This window comes from Artibeus jamaicensis, unplaced genomic scaffold (assembly GCF_021234435.1).
Source record: "Artibeus jamaicensis isolate MK-2021 breed Jamaican fruit bat unplaced genomic scaffold, CSHL_Jam_final contig_466, whole genome shotgun sequence".
In the NCBI taxonomy this organism is placed as follows: domain Eukaryota; kingdom Metazoa; phylum Chordata; class Mammalia; order Chiroptera; family Phyllostomidae; genus Artibeus; species Artibeus jamaicensis.
Window position 1 is genome coordinate 8,034,599 of NW_026521844.1, and position 23,195 is coordinate 8,057,793.

General features: G+C 36.6%; 1 protein-coding gene across 1 annotated transcript in view; it reads right to left on the minus strand.

Annotated features, from left to right (window-relative positions):
- ROBO2 (roundabout guidance receptor 2) overlaps positions 1–23,195 on the minus strand; it is a 598,390-nt gene that overhangs the window by 158,121 nt on the left and 417,074 nt on the right. Inside the window, exons 3-4 of the mRNA XM_053667263.1 lie at positions 11,999–12,156; positions 9,738–9,858 (exon numbers count right to left, since the gene is read on the minus strand). Coding sequence (XP_053523238.1) covers positions 9,738–9,858; positions 11,999–12,156 — 279 coding nt within the window. The remainder of the gene's footprint in view (positions 1–9,737; positions 9,859–11,998; positions 12,157–23,195) is intronic.

Here is a 23,195-nt window from a genome sequence, read left to right on the forward strand (position 1 = left end):
CATTCTTAAACACAATTTAAGAATGTGAATATAGTGCCACAAAAACTGAAAAGTATTTAATGAGAAAACTTTAAAGAAACCACTACAAATAATGTATGTTAAGAGTGTAGAGTGAAAATGTATGATTTTATTGACTATAGATCCATATTTATAAAACAAATGTATAAATTACAAGATGGCATTTTATTGCAATAAAGGCAACCATCATTGGTATTCAGAAGAAAGGCAGTTATATCTTTCTACCATGAAGGTGACAATTGAGATAAAAATTTTCTTTAAAACACAGACATACATATGCTCCAGTATCTGTATTTTAATATCCCAACCATAAACCAAGATGAATGGGATTTTATCATAAAGTGTTTTAATGCAAAATTTAGAACTGATCCATAAACCTTGGGAAGAGGAACAAAGGACTCCTGGGCACAGACAGTGGGGTGGGGACTGACTGTGGGAGTGGGGTGGGAGGGATGGGGCAGGGGAAAGCAACAGGGAAAAAGGCGTGACAACTGTAACTGAACAACAATAAAAAATTGCTACTAATGATTTTAGGGAGTAGAATATATTAGCAGCTAAGTGTGCTCCCTTCACAACAGAAAAATCTGCATGTTGGATGGAAGGATTTAGTGTTATCCTTCTGAACTCTGGACACTATGCACTGCAAACAACTATTTTCATGCTGGCATAGTTGATGCTGAGTGATTGTTTTGGGCAGCAAATAGGCAATAGGATCAATATCTCCTATGAGTGCTAGGAATGTTAATAACAAAAATGAATAATTAGTTTAGATTGCAAGGTTGACTTTTTCTTTGCCATCGCTTGGAGATGCTCATTCAATTCATCTAAAAGCTGCAATAATCCAATGTTAAAAGAGAGCTAAGCTGCTGGTGATATCACTCAAGATTGACAAATGATCTGGGGATATTTTAATACAAGCTGGCCTAGGACAGATGAGCGTGTTGAGAGGAAATCTTTCCCTCATCCACTCATTCATGCAGATCATGTTAATACAGCTCCTCCTAGGCCAGGCTTTAAGTCTGATAGCTTGCGAAAAGCCAGCAGCGTGGTCTCATCAAAAAGGCAGTAGGAGATGAAGCTAGTCAAGACCATGAAGAATCATGTACGCCATGTCAAGAAAAAATGAGCTCTGCCCTGAAGCTGATGGAGAGTTGTTGAAAAATTTTAAGTAAGTGGCAACACTTTAAATAAGGCTATGATAAAAAGGTCATTTTGACGATCTGTGAAAGACGAATTATAAGTGGAAACATAAAGCAGTAGCTTAGGTCAAACTGTCATTGTAAGAAATTATTTGAGTTTAGAATGTGGCTCTGGGGTTATGGAAAAGGGGACAGAATAAAGAGATACCAGAACTGAGTGATTAATCAGAAGTAGATGCTGAAGAAGAAAAGTTTAGAAAGACCCTCAAGTTTCCATGTAGAAAACTGGAAGAACTGTTGGGGATAGATGGGTTACTGCATGTGCACTGCGTGTGTGCATGTGTGTGCGTGTGTGTGTACCCTTTCATTGTCGATGAAATGGTAGATGTGACAAAGTGAACCCTTTATGCTTAAGCCATCATTACTCAGGCTTCTGTCACTTGAAGTCAAATGTATTCCTAGATAATAAGATAAAGGTGGCTTGTATGAAACAGAGGGAAAGAAAAATAAAAATGTTTATTTTTGTAGGGACACAAAAGCTCTTGGATTAAATATTTGAAATAAAGAAGGACTCAAAAGAAACTTCTTAAGCATGATGAAGATACTCTATCAGAAATTAAATGTAAAATTATTTTAAAAGTAATATACTAAAGTCAAACCTATTAAAATAAAAAACAAGATGGACATGCTGACTTTAGTAATCAATAAGACATAGAAGAAAACTGTGTGTATTAGAGAAGAACCAAAATTATCATTACTTGTAGACACTGCAAATACAGAGGAATAACTTTGATAATTGTTAAATGTAGCAAAAAATAAGAACTACATAAGATCATCATAACAGTATTGGAAAATGGAAAGTTTTAGGATAAACTGGGGCAAATTAATACATTGAAAAAATAGTAAGTCACTTAATATTAAAGCTATCTATCTCTTTATGTAAGAAAATATTTTCATGCCATGATGCTGACTTCAAAATAAACTGGAGGATGGTATGTGAGACTGGTCCCATTAAACCATACATAAATATTTTCAGGCAAAGATTTTGTATGCTTCCTTAAACATGATATTAGTCACAAAATGGCAACATATGAGCATGATTAATCTGAAGGACAAACTTCATGTTAGACTTGTCAAAAACCTAAAGTTCCCTCTTCCTCTGGGGAAAATAAAGAGGATTCCTGAGGGTTTTTCAGTTATCATACATGTTCTAAGCCACATTGTTTGCAATGGAGACACATGGAAGCACCTGACTTATAATTTTGAGAAGAAGCAAGATACAGGGTCTCCTGTTGCTGTTCTGATGAATTCAGCAGGAGTGGAGGGTATCCACATGAACCTTCTCTATTCTCTTCTGCCCTCAAGCAGAGTCTAGTTGCCTAGCAACCGAATAACCACAGGAGAGTATGTGACATAGAATTTTTGGAAGCCCAACATTGGCTCGTGATGGAAATGTAGTTCAATTGATAAAAAAATGGACAATACAAAGAATAAGCCAGATAAGTCATTTGCATACTCATGATACATTCAGAAGAGTTTGATTCTTGAATACCTTCAGTGTGCCTTCCAACAAAGTATCATTAAAATTTACTAATACATTGCAGTTTAGCACAACTTTTAAAGAAGTAGTCCAAGAATTTCAATAGCACTCATTAAAACAATTATCTCTAAATCATATTACTCATCATTCCAATTGCTTTCTGATAATTATACTAAGTCCATTTTCTACTTTGAAATTTTAACTCCTTACAAAAATGTATGTTAAAAAGTCTAACTTGGTCTATTATTTAAATGGAAATACTTTTTTTGTAAAAACTGTTTTCCAGTTTTTTTGACTTGACTTTTATTTTCTGACAATCTGAGAATCAGAAACATGAATAGTAAAGATTTACAAAGTTGTACACACAGAAATGTAGTTTGAATGTTTTGCTTTTGCTCTGGATACTATTATCATAAGCCAACTGCAAAGCCATGTCATTTTAGGCACATGTAAAAATTGCAAGGCAGTGTCTTGGAGGTGACTGCCTATGGCAAAGATATACAAATTTAGAAGGATTAGAAAGTTAATAAGAGAATCATTCAGGAAATTGTTAACATTCAGTATCCATTAATGCCCACGGAGTTTTATCCCGAGAAACTCTGAACAATTAAAATAATTATATATGAAACATCTTGAACTACTGAATAATAAACCATTTTAAGGTATGTGAAAATAAAGTCACGATTTTTCCATGTTATGTCTGATCACATATTGAAAAACAGCTAGAAATCTCAAGGGCTGCTAGCTGACTGTTTATCAGTTAGATTAGGGTCCCTCTGAATGGCCAGATCTCTAATTATATGGAGTGATCAGAGGCAATGTCTTTGCCAATGCAATTAACATTTTTTTAAATGTGAGATTAACTGGCTTTGAATCACCTGCATAACTTGCTTACAAGGTTAATCTCTCTTGGGACAGCAGTGCTGTTTGCAGTGTGGTAGTGTGTAAAATACAGCTCTCAGGAAGTCAGGTCAGTATAGTTCCAAATTGGTATCCTACAAAATCCAACTTTTATGTGACCGTTATAAAATCAGATGCTAAATTTCATTGTAATTATGTCAATAATAGAAAGTATTTAACAAAACACACAATACTATAAATCTAAAATGTGGTAACAACATATCTCATTTCTTATATTTATGCTACAAGGAAAATAATTAAGTACCCAGTAGTAAACAGATTTTTCCTTTCAACTCTATTCAGTCATTGAATATGGCTATAAAATTATTAATGGCTATGCCATGACAGCTATACTAAACACCTTAACAACTTTAAAAGAAACTTTGCTGGGCATTATAAAAGTAGTATTATGGCAATAATCATATAGGTAAAGTCCTTTAAGTCCTATAAGACCAAGGCTATGCAATAAAGGGACATTAGAGCTATTTTAACTTTAGCTGACCCAGAGGGACCTGTCACCCCACAGTGTCTATGAACTTGGGAAGTCAGATGGCTAGCCCTCCGATGCCCCTTTTATTGAACTGGGCATACATAAAGAAACAAGTGTTAAGATAGCCATAACAGTGTAAAGTATTAGGCCTTAATAGAATGGACTGAATGATAATGCTCAGGCTGCCCAAATGTGATTCACTAAGTCCTGGCTGCATTCATTTCTTTTCTTGCCAACAATTTTCTTTGTCTAATAGAAACCATCCTGTGAAGCAAAGGTAAAAATAGGTAAATGTTTTTTGAAAAAAATGCATATGCCTCTCTCACCTTATTTTAGAGGCAAGGATTTATATTACTGCTGATAACAGAGTGTGAGAGGCCTACCGACAACAGGGTGCATGTCTATACATCTCATCACATGGAACCAGTGCTGGGTATATAATAGGTGCTCAAGAAATATTTGTTAAATAAGTGAATAGGTAGAAAATATTTGACTGTTTTAAAGTTTGCAAGTAAACATTGTTTTTTTAAACTATGTGGTTCCCAACAATCATCTGGGTTTTACCACCGTATGTTTTGAATTTTTAAATGAAGGCCATAGGTTAAAAATAAACTTAGATATTTATTTCCTAAGGTTTGGCTCTGAGATATCTTCCCTCATAGATTTGTCTCTGGGCATCTCAACTACACTCAGGACATCAACTATTATTTCTCATCCAAAACTTGAAAATCAACATTACCAGCCCCAAACTCTGTCCTAATCCCTAATAAAATGGCTAGTTCCCAATCTGATTGATTATCCTACCATGATAGCCATTGGCTGACAGTCTCCAATAGTCATTTCAGTGAACAAAAATTAAATGTCAGTGAACGACAGATCACCTGACAACATTGGAAGAAAGCCTCCAGTGTAAAAGACTGAAGGCAGTGTAGAAGGGAAAATGGAACTCCGAAGAAATAAAAGGAAGAAAGCATCACAAGTAAATTTTATTAAAAAGCAAACAATGTTTTTAAAATCCTGAGACACAAGAGAAGTTAAAACATCCTTGAAACCGGAATGCAATGATAAAAATAGGGAGGAAATAGAGAAAAAAGACTTAGAGGGTTTAATATCTAAGTCATGAATATGTGCTTGACAGAGAAATGGGATAGAAAAAAATATAGAGAGTATTTTGTTGAGTTTTGTGGATCCATATTTTTTGGAGTGTGACTGCTCACCAAGTGTCTAACGGGTAGAAGAAAAAATAAAGTGCCAAACCAAAGCATAGTATTGTAACATTTTAGAACACTAGGATAAAAAGGAGTACAAAAGAAAAAAGAAAAAAAGGGAGAAAAGGAAAACCAATCACACAGGGCTCAGAAGCACAGTGGTCTCTCAATAGCAACAATGGAAGATAGATGATATTGAACAGATACTTTAATATTTTGAGCAAATATATATATTTTAAACTACAGTTCTATAATCAGCTGAAGTATCCATTAAGTTTTGGATGGAATCAAGGCATTTGGTCTGAAATGAGCGCTAGGCTGCAGCCGAGCAGAAAGCAGAAACAGTTCTGTAGATAGGAGTTACCCGAGACAAACACAAAGGATGCAGGACCAAGGAAACCCAGCATCAGAGGAAAGGGAAGGTGAATTTGAAGATGAGTTTTGTGGAGTAGAACTAAACGGCAGCCGCCCAGTTGGACTGGGCCAGCGGTCTAAAGCCTCCAGGAAGGCCAAGGGTGGATTTATTAATAAAATTAGAGAGGAGTTTAAACACTCTGTTACAGATTTCTAGAAGAATTCCTGATAGGTGTAAGTGAACATAAGCAAAAAACAAACAAACAAACAAAAAAAAAAAACCCAAAAGTGTTTGTTCTTTATTCAAAGGAGAATGAATATTGTACCAAAAAAGAAATGCCACTATAATATCATAATACTCATCTCACAGTCTACATTTACATGGTTCAAATAACTCAAATCCTGAATATTAACATGATCAATGTTTCTAAAGTCATTATATATGGGAAGGACCAAAATAAGAGAAAGCAGAGGAGAGAGGGTGGGGCAGGGAGCAGAGTGGGCCCCAAACATTATCTTCCAAAGTAGGAAATCAAAATAATGTGTAAAATTGTAGAATAAATAGTATTTAGAAATAGGAAAATAAATTCCAGAAGAAAAAGATAAAACGGGCTTGCAGGAAAGTTTAAAGGTCAGGAGTGTGTGGGGGGGAGAAGAGCAGGGGAAGTGGAATGGGGACAAATTTCTTCTGTATTTCATTGTAAGTCTTGGAACATTGCTAGTGTCTACTAGAAATGTAAAATATGACATTGTTTTCATGTATTACTTTGATAAACACTTAAAAACAATTCGGAAATTATTCAGGTTGTTTTTGGTGGTTTTTTAATACCAGTTAAATTTTGGATAGCAGATATCCAAAATCTAACCACATAGTTATACATTTAATTATGCAATTTAACTCAAAATTCTTTGTCTTCAGGATCTTGGGAACTTAATTGCATGTATAAAGTGCTAGGAAGTATTCTTTGTAAAGGCATCTCAACATTCCCATAGATATGTGTCCATTTACACTATGATGCTTATTTATAATTTTTAGATTTGTTACCTCCTAATTTACTAGGATGTGATTTTATGGCCAGCAAATATTAAAGAAGAACAAACAGAATAAATGATTCACAGAGTATTATATAGGAAGAGTTTGACCATTAAGTTACATTAATCATCTTTCTGTCTAAAGGGCAGATCTCTAAAATATGTTACGATTTTCAAATGAAAAACATCTAAGTTCAAGATCACTTACTGAAGAATCAAAATACTTGCAGATGGCTATTATATTGGCATTTCCCCTTCATTTTTTCTTGCCATTTATAAATAAATTATATTTTTGAACAATTAAATATTATCAGTTACTTTTTCTGTGTTACATATCTTAAAGAAAAGACTGGGTTGCAAAGAACATTTAAAAACTTTGCATAGCCCTGACTGGTGTGGCTTAGTTGGTTGGACGTCGTCTCAGGAAGCAAAAGATTGCTGGTTTGGTCAGGGAACATGCCTAGGTTGTGAGTTCTGTCCCTGGTCAGGGTGTGTGCGAGAAGCAACCGATTGATGTTTCGCATATCGATATTTCTCTCCTTTTCTTTCTCACTCCTTTCCCCGCCCTCTGAAAACAAGTAAATACAATCTTTAAAAAATGTACTGGAGGTACAGAGTGGTTTTGTAGCCAGGTTTTTTGAAGCAGAATTACTGCTACATGAAAATAAAATTGCTAGAGAGGAGTAACCAGTTTTACTTTTGTAAACTTAGATCACAGGTGATAATTCTAACAAGACGAAATATAAGGAGCTTTAACAGAAAACATGTACTAGGTCCAAAAGCACCAGAACAAAATTTAAAAAGGCCTCATTCTAGTGTGTACACTGGCTATTTTATTTTCTCCAAGGACCAGGGGTCAAGGTATAGAAGGGGCCTCTCTCGGGCAACCCCCCTCCCAGTCCGGCCTTAGGCCATTGCTACAGTTTGTATCATTCATTTCTGGGTTTAGATATTGTTTTCTTATCAGTGATGAAATTTTAGTTTTCCCCCATAATTTAATATTGTTCTTATAACCCCTTAGGTCAGTTCCAACTAGTTTAGACCATCAGATAAATGTTTCTCAGCTTCCTAAATCCATTCTTCCAGAGGAAGTGCCTCTGGACAAATACAATCTCTTCAGTTTATAGCTATTTTCAAAATAATTTAGAAGGTCCCCTCTAACTCCTGACATGTTTAGGGATTTCCTGTACTTCTCGTCATGTCTTTAGGTAAATATTTCATAACACAGTTGCATTTGGGTAAGTCTAATTGCTTGGGTAAGGAGATTCAACACTCTCAATTTATTTTTGAAGCAAGTAAATGCTGCTGTAATGCAAAAATTTTGTGTTCCAAAGCTTGTGGTAATCATGGAAAAATAGCATGAGTGTTTCTTTAAATAGAATAGCTGTTCTTGTGGGTTTTCAATGCTAATGTTAAGTGACCACTAATTTTATGTAGTGCCAGACAAAACTGTATTTTATTCATTATAGATGAAACACATTTTGGGACTCTTACAGATGACTGCATGAAATTTAAAGGAAAACTGATGCTTGTCTGAGCTCTACAGGACAGAAATTTACATGCACACTTTGAACAATATCATTTTTACTCTTCAGTTCCTTTAATGAATTATGGGATTTGCCCTGGCTTTGTCATTTGGGACTTTGGGCTGTTTAGTATCTGCAAGGAGTATTACCAGAGATTACTCGATACTCAGAGTGATTGAAAAGAGAGGTCTGCATTCTGGTACATATTCATAAAGCACCTCCTAATGCTCTCAATGTAATGGAAATCAAACTATGGCTTTTTTTCTGCACCGTGGCATTCCCTTTGCACCTTGGGATGGCATGTCCCACAGAACAGAAGTTTTCTTTATGCAGGATTCTGATACTACCCTTGGGTGTGTTTTGGAATAATGACCAAAAATAAGATTTTATCATATTATGCATAGGACCAGAAGGTTCCTTTACTGGGACAAAAAAAGTAATTTAAAAATCATAATTATCTCTTGTATTTTGAAAAGAAAACCATATAATACCTGCAATAGTAATATCTTCTATTACAATATAGATATTAGCACATGTAAATATACTTAAGTATGTGTGTGTATACGTGTGTGTGTACTTAATATACTCATCTCTGTACAGAGATGTGAATGGGGCCTTGTTATCTACTAAAGGAAATGCTTCATTTCCTAGGATTTTTAGAATCTTTGTCCCCACTTCTCTGTCATTTTATTTCTCTTTCAATTTCCCACAGCTGCCTTGAAATATTGTCCTTACTTTTGTTTACTCAGTCATCTTTATTATCCACAATTTTCTCCTTCTTAATTCTTTCTCCACTATTCATGTGATACAGATCTATCAAGGTTTAAGCAATTAATTACTTCAGCTAAAGAGGCCTTTGGCTTTTAAAGTTGAAGAAACAAATTCATAGCAAAACAGTTTATTTTTTCTTTCTAATTTTGATTGTATGTGTGCATATATGTATATATGCTGGATATATATATATATATATATATATATATATATATATATACTGGATATATATATAATTCCAGCTAATCTTTCAATAAGCTAAAACTCCAAATACATCAATTTGAAATTTTAAAAGTATATAATAACTGAAATATCTTTGTACTAACTGTCTAATCAAAGACTAACTGTCTTTGTACTAACTAATCATTTTTCTTGAACATAAGAGGTTCCTGTTAAATGCATCATTACAGAACAAGTGTCAAATTTTAGAGAGCTACAATACCTCAAACAACTTTTGAGAAAGAGCAATTGTTTACATTGTGATGAAAGGTAAAATTCTATAAATATATGAATTTAGTAGGTGAATTAACATTCCAAATGTTTTATTTTTCTTCACATCAAAGACTTCCTCTTGGAGATACAATGGGAAAACAAAGGCAATTCCAGTCTGTCACTGCTCACCTCAGTGAAAAGGAGCTGTCCCTGTATTGCCTGTTGTTTTCCACTTATAAAGTGGTGTTTGCTATTTACAAAACAATACTTGAAAACAAAGGACGAGTTGATATAAACAGCAGCTCATAATGTAAAAGACAGTTTTACCGAAGACAGTCAGCTCTGCTGGGTCACTGTCTCTCTCTCCCACCATGTTGGTGCCGACACAGGTGTACATTCCTGCATCACTTTTCCTGGTGTTGGAGATCATCAGTTTTCCACCACGGATCTGTGAAAAGGAAATAAAGAAGAAAGAAAGAGGAGAAAAGGGAATGGAAAGGAAAGGTCACTAATAAATCATTTTGAATATTTAAGCACCACATTCGCTTTTCCTAAAAGAAAGAGCTGAGTGTCTAAGATTCAGACTCTCCCACTGGTTTGACATCTGCATGTGTCCTTTCTTCTGTTCAATTCTCCCCCAGTATAAGCCTCCAGCTACCTCTCTAGGGAATGCTCTTTTAAGGCCTTCTTCCTCCCCTTCCTGATCTTATTTTGACTCTTGTGACTGCCCCCACTTCATACCAGTGGTCGGTCTTCACCCTGCCATTTGGTTGGATGAATTGCTACTGGCATTTGTCACAATAAAGGTGCACTGTATATCTGCTTTAGATAATAAAATGAAAACCAAAGGACTCAGAGGGATTCCACAAGTATTTAATGAATTCTTCTATGGGCCGGGCAGTTTTCTAGGCACTTGAGCATTGGTTATAATCCAAATATAAAAGTTATGTGTTAGTGGAACTTACATCATCAGCTGTTTGTATTAATTATCTTTGTCTCACCTTAATTTTATTTGTGAGATAATTTTTGAAGAGTAGAGTAGGTTAGACAAAATCAAATTCAATGTTTTGAATGATGACTATGAGTTGGTACAAATCATTGGTTTTTAATATCTTCTCTCTAAATGTCTTAAATAAAAAGCATTTGACTGAATAAAGAAATGTAATTACATTAAACTGTGTATTTGTTAAGGAAGATATTAAAGAAGAATTAGGAGAATTAGGGTTTGGTCAGTGTATCATTAACTCATAGCTTCCTTTCCAATCTTGGTGTTTTATTTTATTGTTTGTATTTATATAATCTGACAATCTTCACTTTGTGCTGATTTAGAATTCTTAAGGAGATATGAGATAAGAATGTTCTGTTTTCATTTGTTAATTTTTAAATTCACAGGCAAACAAAACTCATATATGTATATTCTCATCAGAGATATTTTAGGCTCTACAATTTGTCATGTCATAAAAAGTAATTTTCAACTTTGTTTTTTAAAATCCTACCTAAGAAGTTCATCAATGTGTTCTTAATTATATATAGTAGAGCATAATAGACTCTGAGTTATAAAAATGACCATGGAAGCCACTTCTCTTCCCCTTGAACCTAAGTTTGGCAAGATGACTTGATTTGATCAATGGAACTAAAGCATTTTTTTCACTAGAAGGAAGGTGCTTGCACCTTGGGGCTTGCCTTCTCTTGCTGTAGTTGGAACCCCGAGATCACCATGGGAACGAGTCTGAGCTAGCCTGCTGGAAACGAGAGGCCACGAAGAGAAGAAGGACGATGCCCATTTGAAGGTCAGTCAGTTGCCGGACATGTTAGTAGGGCTATCTTAGACCATCTAGCTGTCAGCACATCTTTAAAAAAGCCACAGAAGCATGAGAAACCCCAGCGAAGATCAGCCACACGGGCCCAGAGGGAAGAGCAATCAGGTTACCCACACACTCACAGTCTAAATAAAATAGTTACTATAAGCCACTATGTTTTGAGGTGGTGTCTTACAAAGCAAAAGCTAAACAATACAAACATGAGCTAGAAACCCTTAAACATTGATTTTACTCCATCACTGGGAGTACATTTTCATAACTTTGGTGCCCAAGCACAGACCATTAGCGACCAAATTCTCCAGGGCAATGCAGATCCTTAGAGTGCCAATAGTTCAAGCCAGAATCACACAATTATACGGTGTGATCTCTACTGTGGTCTTATGATGCAATCACAAGGTGCACATAAGAAAAAATATCTTCACTTTTTTGATATTTCTTAATAGATAATAGATACCCAGACTATATAGAATTTTGAAAATCTTAAAAAGGGCTAAGAATGCAATTATATTGAACTAAACAGTATATTCATACACTCAAGTTGATAAAATTCTTAATCTTTTATGTACACCAGTTTATGCAATCTTTGTCTCTTGAAACTCATTCCAAAATTATTGATTTTGGTTCCCTTTTTTCAGTTCTTTCAATACAGTGGAAAAAGTAGTTAGCATTCAAATGCAGTTTGACAATGTTATTAACAGTATATAAAATACATGAATTTTAACACTTGCTAGTCAAGTCTTTCTAGGCATTCATTTCAGTTTAACTCACACTTATTCTTTCTTCCTTGTCATCAATTCGAACTTTGTCTTTTTTCCAGTAGATGGTGGGTTCTGGGTGTCCCCGGGGAGGCTGGCACTCCAGGATCGCAGGCTCTCCAGCTGCCACGACAACATCTGTGGGGTTCTGCCTGAAGTCATCTCGCAGCACTGCAGAAAAACAATCATAGGAAAAAAAATCAGTGACAGTTCCTTTAGTTTCCTCGTGCGAAAGGTAACTTCCAGACTTATTGACTTTGTTCTCATAAAAACGGCCAGGACATTTACTGACAGTGGAGCCCATCTTAAAATATTCCAGAGTCAACCTAAGTGTTCATGAACAGAAACATGGCTGACTATAACAATGCATCTTTGCTGTAAAATCTAAATTAAAAAAGAAACTAAGTCCAAGGAAAATAAGATAAGTAATGTTCATGATATAATTCATGAATTATTCTACTATTCATAATAAAAATGCAAGGTACAAAACTTTATGTAGTAGGATCCTATTTTCTATTTTAAAAGCATACGTACATACATGTATATAAATACATTAAAATAAACTGTCACATTATACTTAACACCCTGACACAATTTGTGTGCCCAGGGTCTGTGAGCATGAAGGCACGTCTGTCTGGGAGGGAAATTGGGGTGAGAAGTCTTTGAGACAGCCCTTCCTCGTGATGTGAGTGTGGAGAAGAGCCACACTGTTTTCACCACACTTCAGAAGACAGACTCATTGTTCCCCCTGCAACGCACTAGCACCCACATACACAGAGCTACATTTCATTCTCTCTGCATCTCCACCTGCCGAGCGACATCTGGGCAGCGTGACACTCGGCGCAGAGATATCCCTTACAGCAGTTTTGCCAGTCTGAATTTCCCCTCCTTTCATTAGGAGAACAGCAGGTTGGACCTCTGCTGTAACCTCCGAAAATCTGGCATGCCTGGCTCTCCAAATGTCACCTATCTATCTCTGTGCGATTTCTTCCCCTGGCAAGATGGAAAGCCTACAGAAATAACTTGGCCCCATCAGACTGCAGAACATGGAGTTTATTTAGCAAATAAGGGCAAACATTCAAAAAAGTAGTTCTGACAGCTAATATGCCACATACCTAACCTGCCTCTGTTTTCCCCAACTTCCTGGGCATTTTCTATTCTTTGATATTGCAACACTGACAAGTGTGTAAAACAAACATATACACACATATTCAGGTATGTGTATATGTACTTGTATTATACATGCATACACACATATTATATATACATATTATATATGATTTATATATATTCACATATATATGAAAATACACACACATCAAAATTAGGCAGCTGGTGCAAGCCTGTTACGTGAATTAACTGCTGTAAATGTGGATTAGGCTAAACCAGCTGCCTTCAGTGTCCTGCAATGAGACCCACTCCAGATTCTCCTTCTTTGTTGGGCCCAGTCTCTAGGTTAATTGTCATTCTCCAAATAAATAAAAATTTCCTATCCTGAAAATAGCTGCAGAGACAACGGAGTGACTTTTTGGGCTTTGCTTTTCTTGTCTTTGCAAAACCTCCTTGAACACTGTTTCCATCTTAATGAAGTCAAGGCCCTTTATGAGATTAGAGAAACTTGTCTCCTATTGAAGGAGCAGTAAGAAAGAATTCAGCACAAATTGCTCACTCTCAGTTTATAAGCTGATTAATTTACTGCTTTCCCTACTAAGGAAATGTGCTCCATTTTGCCACGGTGAACTGCACATGTTTTTTTGGTCCTTTTGTCTAACTGGCAAGGAAGGTGTGATTTATTTGCATGAGGATTTGCTTCTGAATGAGCTGAGAGAAGTGTGCATTTTAATGTGACATTCAGCAGGGGGATAAGAAGAGGTTTGTGGTTCCCTCTTGCAGGTAAATCCTCCAGGGAGAGCAAGCTGGTAATTCATTTATATTCCAAATCCAGAACAGCTGCCTATTTATGCAATGTTAAGACGTGCAAAAATATGGTAACAGGGTGGTGAGCACCCCTACAATATCCGCTACTGGCAACAAATGGTGTCTTGGCAGGCCCTCAATCTGTTCCAAAATGACACATCTGGCCAGTTGCAAGACCTTCTCCAGAAATGGTCTTCTGATAAATGACATGCCCACAAGCCTCTGCTCAAATATACATAGGACCACCTCAAGTCATTCTGACACACAGTTCCACATCAATGAGCAACAAGATAAATTAAGAAAAAAAAGGTCCTTTGACATGGGGGGGGCAAAAAAGAGAAAAATATAACAAACTAAGGACTGCTCCTCTTAAACAATATAACGTGTTTATGGAATTCACAAAAATAGAAAATGACTTCAATTTGCAAATGAAGCCAAGAAATATAACATCAACTGTAATTTTAGGCTTTTAGACTACTCACCCAGAGAGTAGGGTGAGATAATAGGGTAATTGGTACTGTACCCTCTTCAACTTGTAAAATGCTCTTCGGGGTTTGTAGAGTATTCAGTTAATTCATTTTTTGCTTTGTGATACCACTTCTTTTACTCAAAGTCTTTGAGCTAATCAAATGTGTTTCTTCTTTCTTTCTCTCAAATAAAATATTCAAGAGAAAAACATCCCTTTCAGATCCTATCACAGCAAAGAGAGAACTTGCTCTTAGGAAAAAGTAATTTTTTAAGAAGATCATATATGTTCTGATATTTTATTATAGGTTTCTGAGATATGTATATCCATTCATAAACAAGCAAAGTAAAAAGAAATAATGTTTATTTTTCCCAATTTTGAGTTTATTATTCATTTCTACCCTGGATTTTTGTCCTGCGCTTAATTGCTAGTGATGGGAATAAAAGGTGTTCTTTATGGTAAAGGATTCACATATGTTGGATGAGGGGAACAAAAATGGTCTTGCAAATGAAGAGAAACAGAGCAAATCCTGATTGAGTCTCTGTATTTTTTCTCCTTAAGCCCTTATTCTAGAAAGAACCAAAAGCTCCATGTTCAATGTGGCTTGAAAGGTAAGCTACTGTAAGAGCATACAGCAACATAGGTCTTAGCTATAGCTCCAAACAGGTCTTTAAATAAGGTGAAGAGAAGTAAACTGGAAGAACTAAAAACAATATGGTTAAAACGACAAAAGGTGGGAGGGTATCAGTAAGCTATATTCTAAAGAAAAAATATAATAGGAACACTATCGATGTAGTACTTGCTTGCGGATCTAAGTTTAGAATACAAGAGTTCAAATCTCCTTGGGTAAAATAATCTAATTGGCTAGAACTCACATTTTCATCTCTGTATATGAGCTAAAAAGCAGAAGTGAGAGTTCACCCAGCTAATCATAAACTGGATTAGATTTGATTCTTTTTTACACTGCCGTGCACTGTGACTTAGGAAGTTATATTGGAAGATCAGATATTTCTGAATAATTAGTGTGTTAGATTAAATATAGTTTATATTTATGGCATAAAGAAGTATAACAAATCAATGCAATTCTGCAGAAACATATTGAAAACTAAAATGTGCTTGGCAGTGTCCTATAAAATTGTTAAGGAACATCAAACAAGAATGACATAAAGATGCTGTGATAGGCCTTTCCGCTAATGCCCTCAGGGGTCACACCATTCCTTCTCTAATCCCCTCCTGTGGACTGTGGGCTGGACCTCATTACTTGCCTTTAATGAACAGAATATTGCAAAGTGATGAAACAGTTCTTCAGATCATGTAAGATGCCATGCTGCTCAATAGGGAGGTGCACTTGGCAATGCTCTGGAGGCAGCTTTCAGTCAACAGCAGGCAAGGAACTGAAGTCCTCAGTCCACTTTGAGAACCCAAATCTCGACAAATTAGAACCCTAAGTGACAACTACATGTGTGTCTGGGAGCAGACACTCCCCCAGCTGAGTCTTGACAGGAGTCCAGAATTCTGACCAACACCTTCATTGGAGCTTTGCAGGAAATTCCACAGCAGAGGGTCAGCTAACTCCTATCTGGGTTCCTGACCTCAGACAGTGAAAGAATAAATGGGTGTTATTTTAAGCTACTACATTTATGGCTATACAATAACAGGTAACTAATTAGTGGCCTAAACAAACTTTATGTCTAGTTTTGCCTTTAGAACTTATATCTTTAATTCCTGTTCCCTCACAATCCCACATTCTTTCACTCACTTAGGATTATGTTCTAAATCAACAGTTCTCAGGATTTTTTTTTACCTCAATAAAGAAAGGTAAGGTAAGTCATAACTTGGACACATCCATCTTAGTTTATTATAAGAAATAAGCAAAAACAATAAGATGAGGCTGCATAATTAAAGGCTTCTGAAAGATATATTTCTGAATTGCAAGGTACATATGCTTGCAAGGGGACATGAGAATGATAGAGCCTAACAATATTACTGAGGAAAGTATTCATATAGACCATTGGATAAAGAAAACCACCCACAACAAACTAAACTGATCATGACAAGGTATCTAAAGTGAGCTTGTAATTAAAACCATGGTTAGCCACAGATGAAAACTATAGCAACTCAGAACGACACTGAACACAGGGCTTCCTGGCCAGCAGATGCTCTCTCTGCACATGTGCTGAGCGTCCAGAGCCATGTGGCACGAGCCTTATTAGTAGAAAACTGACCAATAGTCTCAAGTGATGCTTATATGGTGCACATTTTTGTTTATGAATACAAAATTTGAGGACATCTGGATACTTAGAGAAATACTCAGAAGTTTTAGTCCTGCATGTGGATAATATATGAAATTACACACAAAAATGCTCTTTTGGATCAGTTAGCAGGTATATGCAATAATACTTTTGATCACCTTATTTTAAAAGTAACTGATCTCCAATAAAAATGAATAATTAAGGAGCATATACCATGTGCAAAATTTGGCATCATGGATTTGGAATAGGTCATGTGAAACGTGAAGTTTGAGCCAAGTGTGTCTGACACTAGACTCTGCATGGTCACCACGCTACACTGACTTGTGGTACCACTTGCTTCCACTTACTTTGTCCCCAATGCCCTAGTTCAGGATGGTCTTATCTCTTCAGTGAATTACTGAAAGAATATCCTATTTGAACTTTTTCTCTAACTTCTCATTTACGTTTTCCATTGTAGCTACTATGAGTTTACTAAAATGTATATTTGATCGTTTCAGTTCCTTTTTCACAACTTTTTAAATGACTTTTCAGATGAAATTCCCTTCCCTTCTTATATTGCCAGGTACATTATGGACATTTCTGCAGTCATTTTGCCCTGGATATCTCATTATTAATGTACCTTTCTGCCTGAAAATCTCTATCAGGTAACCCTTTGTTCCCTTAGTTTTTCCTACTTCTTCCTCTAAACACCTACTGCTCCTTTGATGTCAGCTTCAGATTCACTCATGTGAAATGTTGCTCCTTCTATACTTATACTCGGTAACCTTCCAAAATGCTCCCCCCTTGAAGGGCATGAGAAGAGTTCATCAAGTGTTCTTGATGGGTTGATTGAATTGAAGAAGTGCTCTTCAAGAGGTGTGTTGCCAGTTTTTTAAATTTTTTATAAAATAGACTACAATGTTTTAATTGAATTTTAAAATGTCATTTATAAAAAAATTAATTTCACTGGATTTGAAAGACAGTGTACTTGACTTGTCTATGAACAACCTCATACATCTCTACAATAAAAGCCAGGCAGTTCGAGAAGGTCAGAAATCAATCACTCAAAGAAACAACAGGTTTATGTGCAACCAGTAAAACTGTTAGCACAAATTATAGTATATCATAGTAAATATCAGAATGGACTAGAAAAAAAGTGACAGCCCTTCCTACAACTGGTACACATTATTTCCTTAACCCTATCACCACCAGCATCATCAACCATCGATCATGATGGGGAGTGAACAGACACGACCCCAACCAGTCTAAAATACAGGTCCTCTCTACTCTGTTTTTTTTTTTTTTGTCTCATCTGCTGCACTAAACGGCTGTTGTCAGCAGCCATTCTGTGACCCCAGGGGGAGCTCCATCTTCAGGATGAAACTGCACATCTAAGAAGTAGAAAAACCTGAGTTCTTGATGACATAACTGGACAAATCGATCCTGAAGACTGTGCTGAACTGGCTTCCTAGTTATGTGATCTAAATATGCTTTCTTTCATCTTTAGGCCAGTTTAAATTCAGTTTCCTCTTTCAACTAAAAGCTCCCCACTGGCAAGCTGTATTTTTCCTGAAGTTTCAATGACTGGAAAGACCAAATAAATCCAAAGAGGAATCCTCATTCCCAACACACAATTATATTCGGTGCAGTGAAAGAAAATATGGTCAGAATGGGCAGGACAGACACAAGGTAAACAGACAATAAATTCTGATATTTAGGAAACAAGTCTTAAATGGTCTCTTCTGAACAGAAGGGGAATAGGAAAGAAAGAACTCAGTGGGGAGTCATCCTGCTACTGCTGTGCAAGCTGACACTCTGCCACTGGCACCTTTGCTGCATGCTGACAATTCCAAAAACAAGAAGTTCTCACCCACCGTCCCCACTAAGACTCCCTGTGCAAGCAGATTCACTCAGCAAATAATTTAGATACACCAGGGGTATGAATTGGAGCACATTAAATAAACAAGGATGCCTTGTGACTTGTTCATTTTCAAGTCATAGCATTTTGTGAAGCCTGGTATTCTACAGGGAATAAAACCCACAAGCACACAATTCATGCAAGAGGAGCAGCCAGCTCAAAATCTTCGCCAAGCCTTTATTCTTGAATCCTTTTTTTAGCTCTGCTCTGTCCTCACCCACAATATAATCTGAAGTCCTGCTAACAGTGCCAAATCTTCCTTAATGTTTTCCATTAATGTTTAAAACTCGCTGAAGGATTCTTAGAAATCGCATGGAAACATTGTGCTCTCTGTAATTTGTATCCGTAACCTCTGTAATGCATATGTTCTCCTTGGGGACCGAGTGTTGAGATCATTCATAAACTTTTGGATCACATGCGGCACTGCAAACTGGTGACATCTGACCAAGGCAGACTCCAGGCCTGTCTCTGGCAATCATTTCCTTTGGTTTGAGTATGGAGCCAGCAGTTGGCAAACCTTCAACACTTGGAAGTCCTATTTTAGGCAAAGCCTAGCATCTGATATTTGACAGGGATCTGCATACCCTACCCATTAGTCTAGGAGGAAGTTAGGGATTGAGGCTAATTAATGTTTAATCAGTTCCTCTTTTTTTCTTTCTTAAAGTGCCGCTGTCCATAAAATTGTTCATGAGGGATTGATGTTTCCAGAGTCACAGAGAGCCCAGGGGGCTGTGGACAACTTAGAGGCTGTGCCCAAGCGCAGCATGTGAGGAGGAAGGTGGGGTCTAGAATGCGGGTTCTGGCCTCAGCACATTCAAGGCAATGTCTTCCTTTCCTGCAGAACAAAATCCTATTCTCCACAACCCCCAAATGTTCTGCTCTGCTATCCAAACAACCTTGTAGCACCTGCACGTTTAGGGTTAATGTTAGTCTTGGTCACAGAGATGCCTATAACTCTGGATATTAGAAGAAATGATACATTGACTTTGAACTTCAGAACTACAAAGGCTAGCAATTTTTTTAAAGCATTAAATAATTTTCCTCGAGATGATTAAAAAGGGAAAACACCCTTTCTCAAGCTGTGATACTGTCCTCTTCTTTCTCTTGATCTGGGTTTGACTATAAACAAACAAACAAATAAATAAATAATCATAATATCTTCATAGGATTTACATTTACAGGATGATTACAAATAACCATCTGTCTGCTTCTTGCTTTTCAATCTGGCTCATGTCCCATGACCCTCAAGTCTTGGGCCAGCAGTAAGGCTGAGAGGCATCAGGAATGCTTATTAGAGGTGCTGTGTAGAAAGTCTTTTTTGCCCACTTTCTCATTTTTTCCCACATCCCTCCCTTCCCCCCCATTTAGCCCTCATTATTACACAAAAGAAAATAAAAATTTGAGGGGATCAACTGTCATTTACATGCATTTATAAAAAATTAATTCAATATCTTTATATATTTATGTGCTCATTTAAACTTAAAATATATATAAGCAGCCCTGGTTGCTGTGGCTCAGTGGATAGAGTGACAGCCTGTGAACTGAAAAGTCTCCAGTTCGATTCCCAGTCAGGCTACACATCTGGGTTGCAGGCCAGGTTCCCAGCTGAGGGCACGTGAAAGCCAACTGATTGATGTTTCTCTCACACATTAATGTTTCTCCCCCTCTCTTTATCCTTCCCTTCCTCTCTCTCTGAAAATAAATAACTACAATATAAATATATAAATACTAAAAAATATACACTAGTATATATTTAAATTCAAATTTCAGAATACATTATTGCCTTCTAGTTACATTTGTTGATCTGAACAAGTAATAAAAAGTGTTATTAAGTAAATATTAATGCGCTGCATTATTCTGGATCCCAATTGATTACCCTCTCCTCCTGCCTTGTTAGACCTTTTCTGAGGCACTGGTGTTTACAGCATTCTATCACTGCGAACGTCACAAAGGTACAGAGTCTCAGCAGCATCTTCCTGTCATTCCACCCTCTCCAAAATTTTGCCCAGTTATTGCTGATATTTCTCTCCCACGGTGTATTATGATGTGCATGATCAACATGAATTACAATGCCAAGTAACTGCCAGATGTCATGAGTTATAAACTCAATAGTCTAAGGATTACTACACATTAGGACACCCTACAGTGCAAGGGTGTCCTGGAATTTATGTGTTATTTATTACCTATTGGCAGGGTCTCAAAGTAATCTCACCCCTGCTGATGAAATGACGGTTGGAAACCGACAGAGGTCAAGGTCAACTTTCCTTGTTAAGAATGCCAGTTACTCAAAACTAGTGGTGCCTTACCTTTTTTTCCCTTTTTCACGTGAACCTCAACAAATCCTTGTATAAGAGGGATATAAATTATAGTTCATCATTCATGGGCTTTCAAATTAATTCTGCTGATTTCACAATTTCCATCATTTCACCTATTTTAATAACACATTTTAACCATAATCTCTAGGGGTCTAGTTTAAGGGGGTAACCATGGATCCACCATACCATGAACTTAAGAATGATCCCTTTGAGAGGACACTGTTTCTTTTCCTCTTTTACCCAAGAACACAGACCAAAGCCTAACTCCATGAGACTTATTTGGATTTTTAATGCAACAACACATGTACTTTTTTAAAAAGTCAGGTCCTACATGCCTGTGGACTCTTCAGTTTTTCTCATTCAATATTAAGATTTGCATATATTCACACCACAAAATATGGGCATCACTCTGAGCTGTCATGAATTTTGCTGAAATGGATGTAATTTGATATACCATATTCTTTGGTAAGTGTTCTATTTGATTACCACATGACAAGAAGCTTGAAATGTTTCCTAATCCAGAATATAACATATTTATTTTTACACTGCTTGATTTTTAAAAAGCTCTATCAACTCTTTACTGTATCCCAAAGACCCAGTACCCTTCTTTTCTTTTGCCACCAAATGAATTCTGAATGCTGCGGTTAACATTCAGCAATCTCATTACCCATCCACCATAAATCTTCAAAAGCATCACCATGTTTTGACAGCTAAGCAGAAGTGGAAGCAAGGAGCATATCCAGGCACTTTTTGTGAATGCAAATTTGCCAAACACAACAGTTACATTATTTCAGAAAATGCATACTACACCACTGACAACGACTGAAAAACCCTGTACTTAACAATCTTTGTTTGCCTATGACAAGCCCAGTTTCTTTTGTTCCTGGTGCTAAGTCCCCACCCTGTTATCCCACTCTGCCAACTTTGCCATATAGTCTATGAAAAAAAAAAAGGAAACCCAACAACCTGACACTTAGGAACAAATGGTAAGTATCTTTCTAGGTGTAAGAAATAATGAGTTCTCAAATGAAAATGTACATAGGTGTGCTTTCTCCAAATGTATTTAACTACTTTAAAATTCACATATATATTAATCAAACCTTTATATCCTGTATGACACTAGAATGAATTCATCTTAAATACAGAGATTGAAAGAGTCTCTTCCTTTGGTATACTCCGGAGTCAACCTTTGCTACCTACAGGGTATATATGAGAGAATAAATCAAACTGCCTTCTTCATCTCTGCCTATATTTACATTTTCTGTGTCTCACTGTCATTCCCAGAACAAGGTCTCGTACACTTTTACTCCAAATAGTCAGAGACAAAACGGAACAAACAGAGCCACTCCCTTCTCGCTTGGAGAAGCACCAACTCCACATACAGGGATGATAACTACCTGCACACACTTGTTTTCCCTTCTGTGTGTGGGAGGGTATCAAGACTTGAAAGGTTTACCAGAAAGTCTGCCAAGCCTTCTTCATTTGTCCTAATCAAGGCTATCTGTGATACCATATTATTAAAATTTGCTAATTAGTACATTCCTAATGTTGGCCATTTTCATCAATCATTTACCCAACTCTTCCCCAAAACTGTCTACAAATGGTAAAATTAGAAACTTTTTTTCCGGCACTAATAACAAACAGTCAGTCATAACTGTTCTGAATGTAGAGGAAAATGTCTAAAGTGTGGGAAACAAAAGGAAAATGTGAAGTTGGCAATGGGATGATTTTCAAAACAAATGAGTAGATCCCAAATAATTAGATGTTACATATTTTTATCCACTAATGTCTAAAGCACATCTGTAATACTGCCCCTTACATGTTTTTTCCATGTTTATTTAAAGGAAGGTCTTGCTCCAGTGAGACCACGTGTGAGATGCGGCTTCAATAAATCCCTGGGGATGTTGTCAATTGGTAAGTTTTGAGTATATAGTTTGGACTAAAAGACTTCTAATTTCTCTTGTAATATTCCAAGTAGCTGGAAAAAATATTCCTTCTAAAATCCAAAGTGGTCAACCTTACTTTTGAATTGGATAACCATATATTTTATCCTGCATATTACAAACTTTTGAAAGCAAAAGAAGGAACTCTTCGTAATTATGCCAGGGCAGTTTCAGAGAATCTAGGGGGAATGTTCACTTACCCCCTTTAGCTCTATGTAGCCTGCCCTCTAAAATTTCTACAGCCTCGTCTTTGTCCTCTCAGTCATAATACCTGACCCACGCTGGTCTTTTCTCAGGTCCTGGACCACAGCATGCTGTTTTCCATCTTGGGGCCTTCACAAATAAGTTTGTTTTCTACTTCTGAAATACACTGTAATCCCTCTCCCCCAATTGTCCCATTCCTTTCACAGAGCCTGGAAC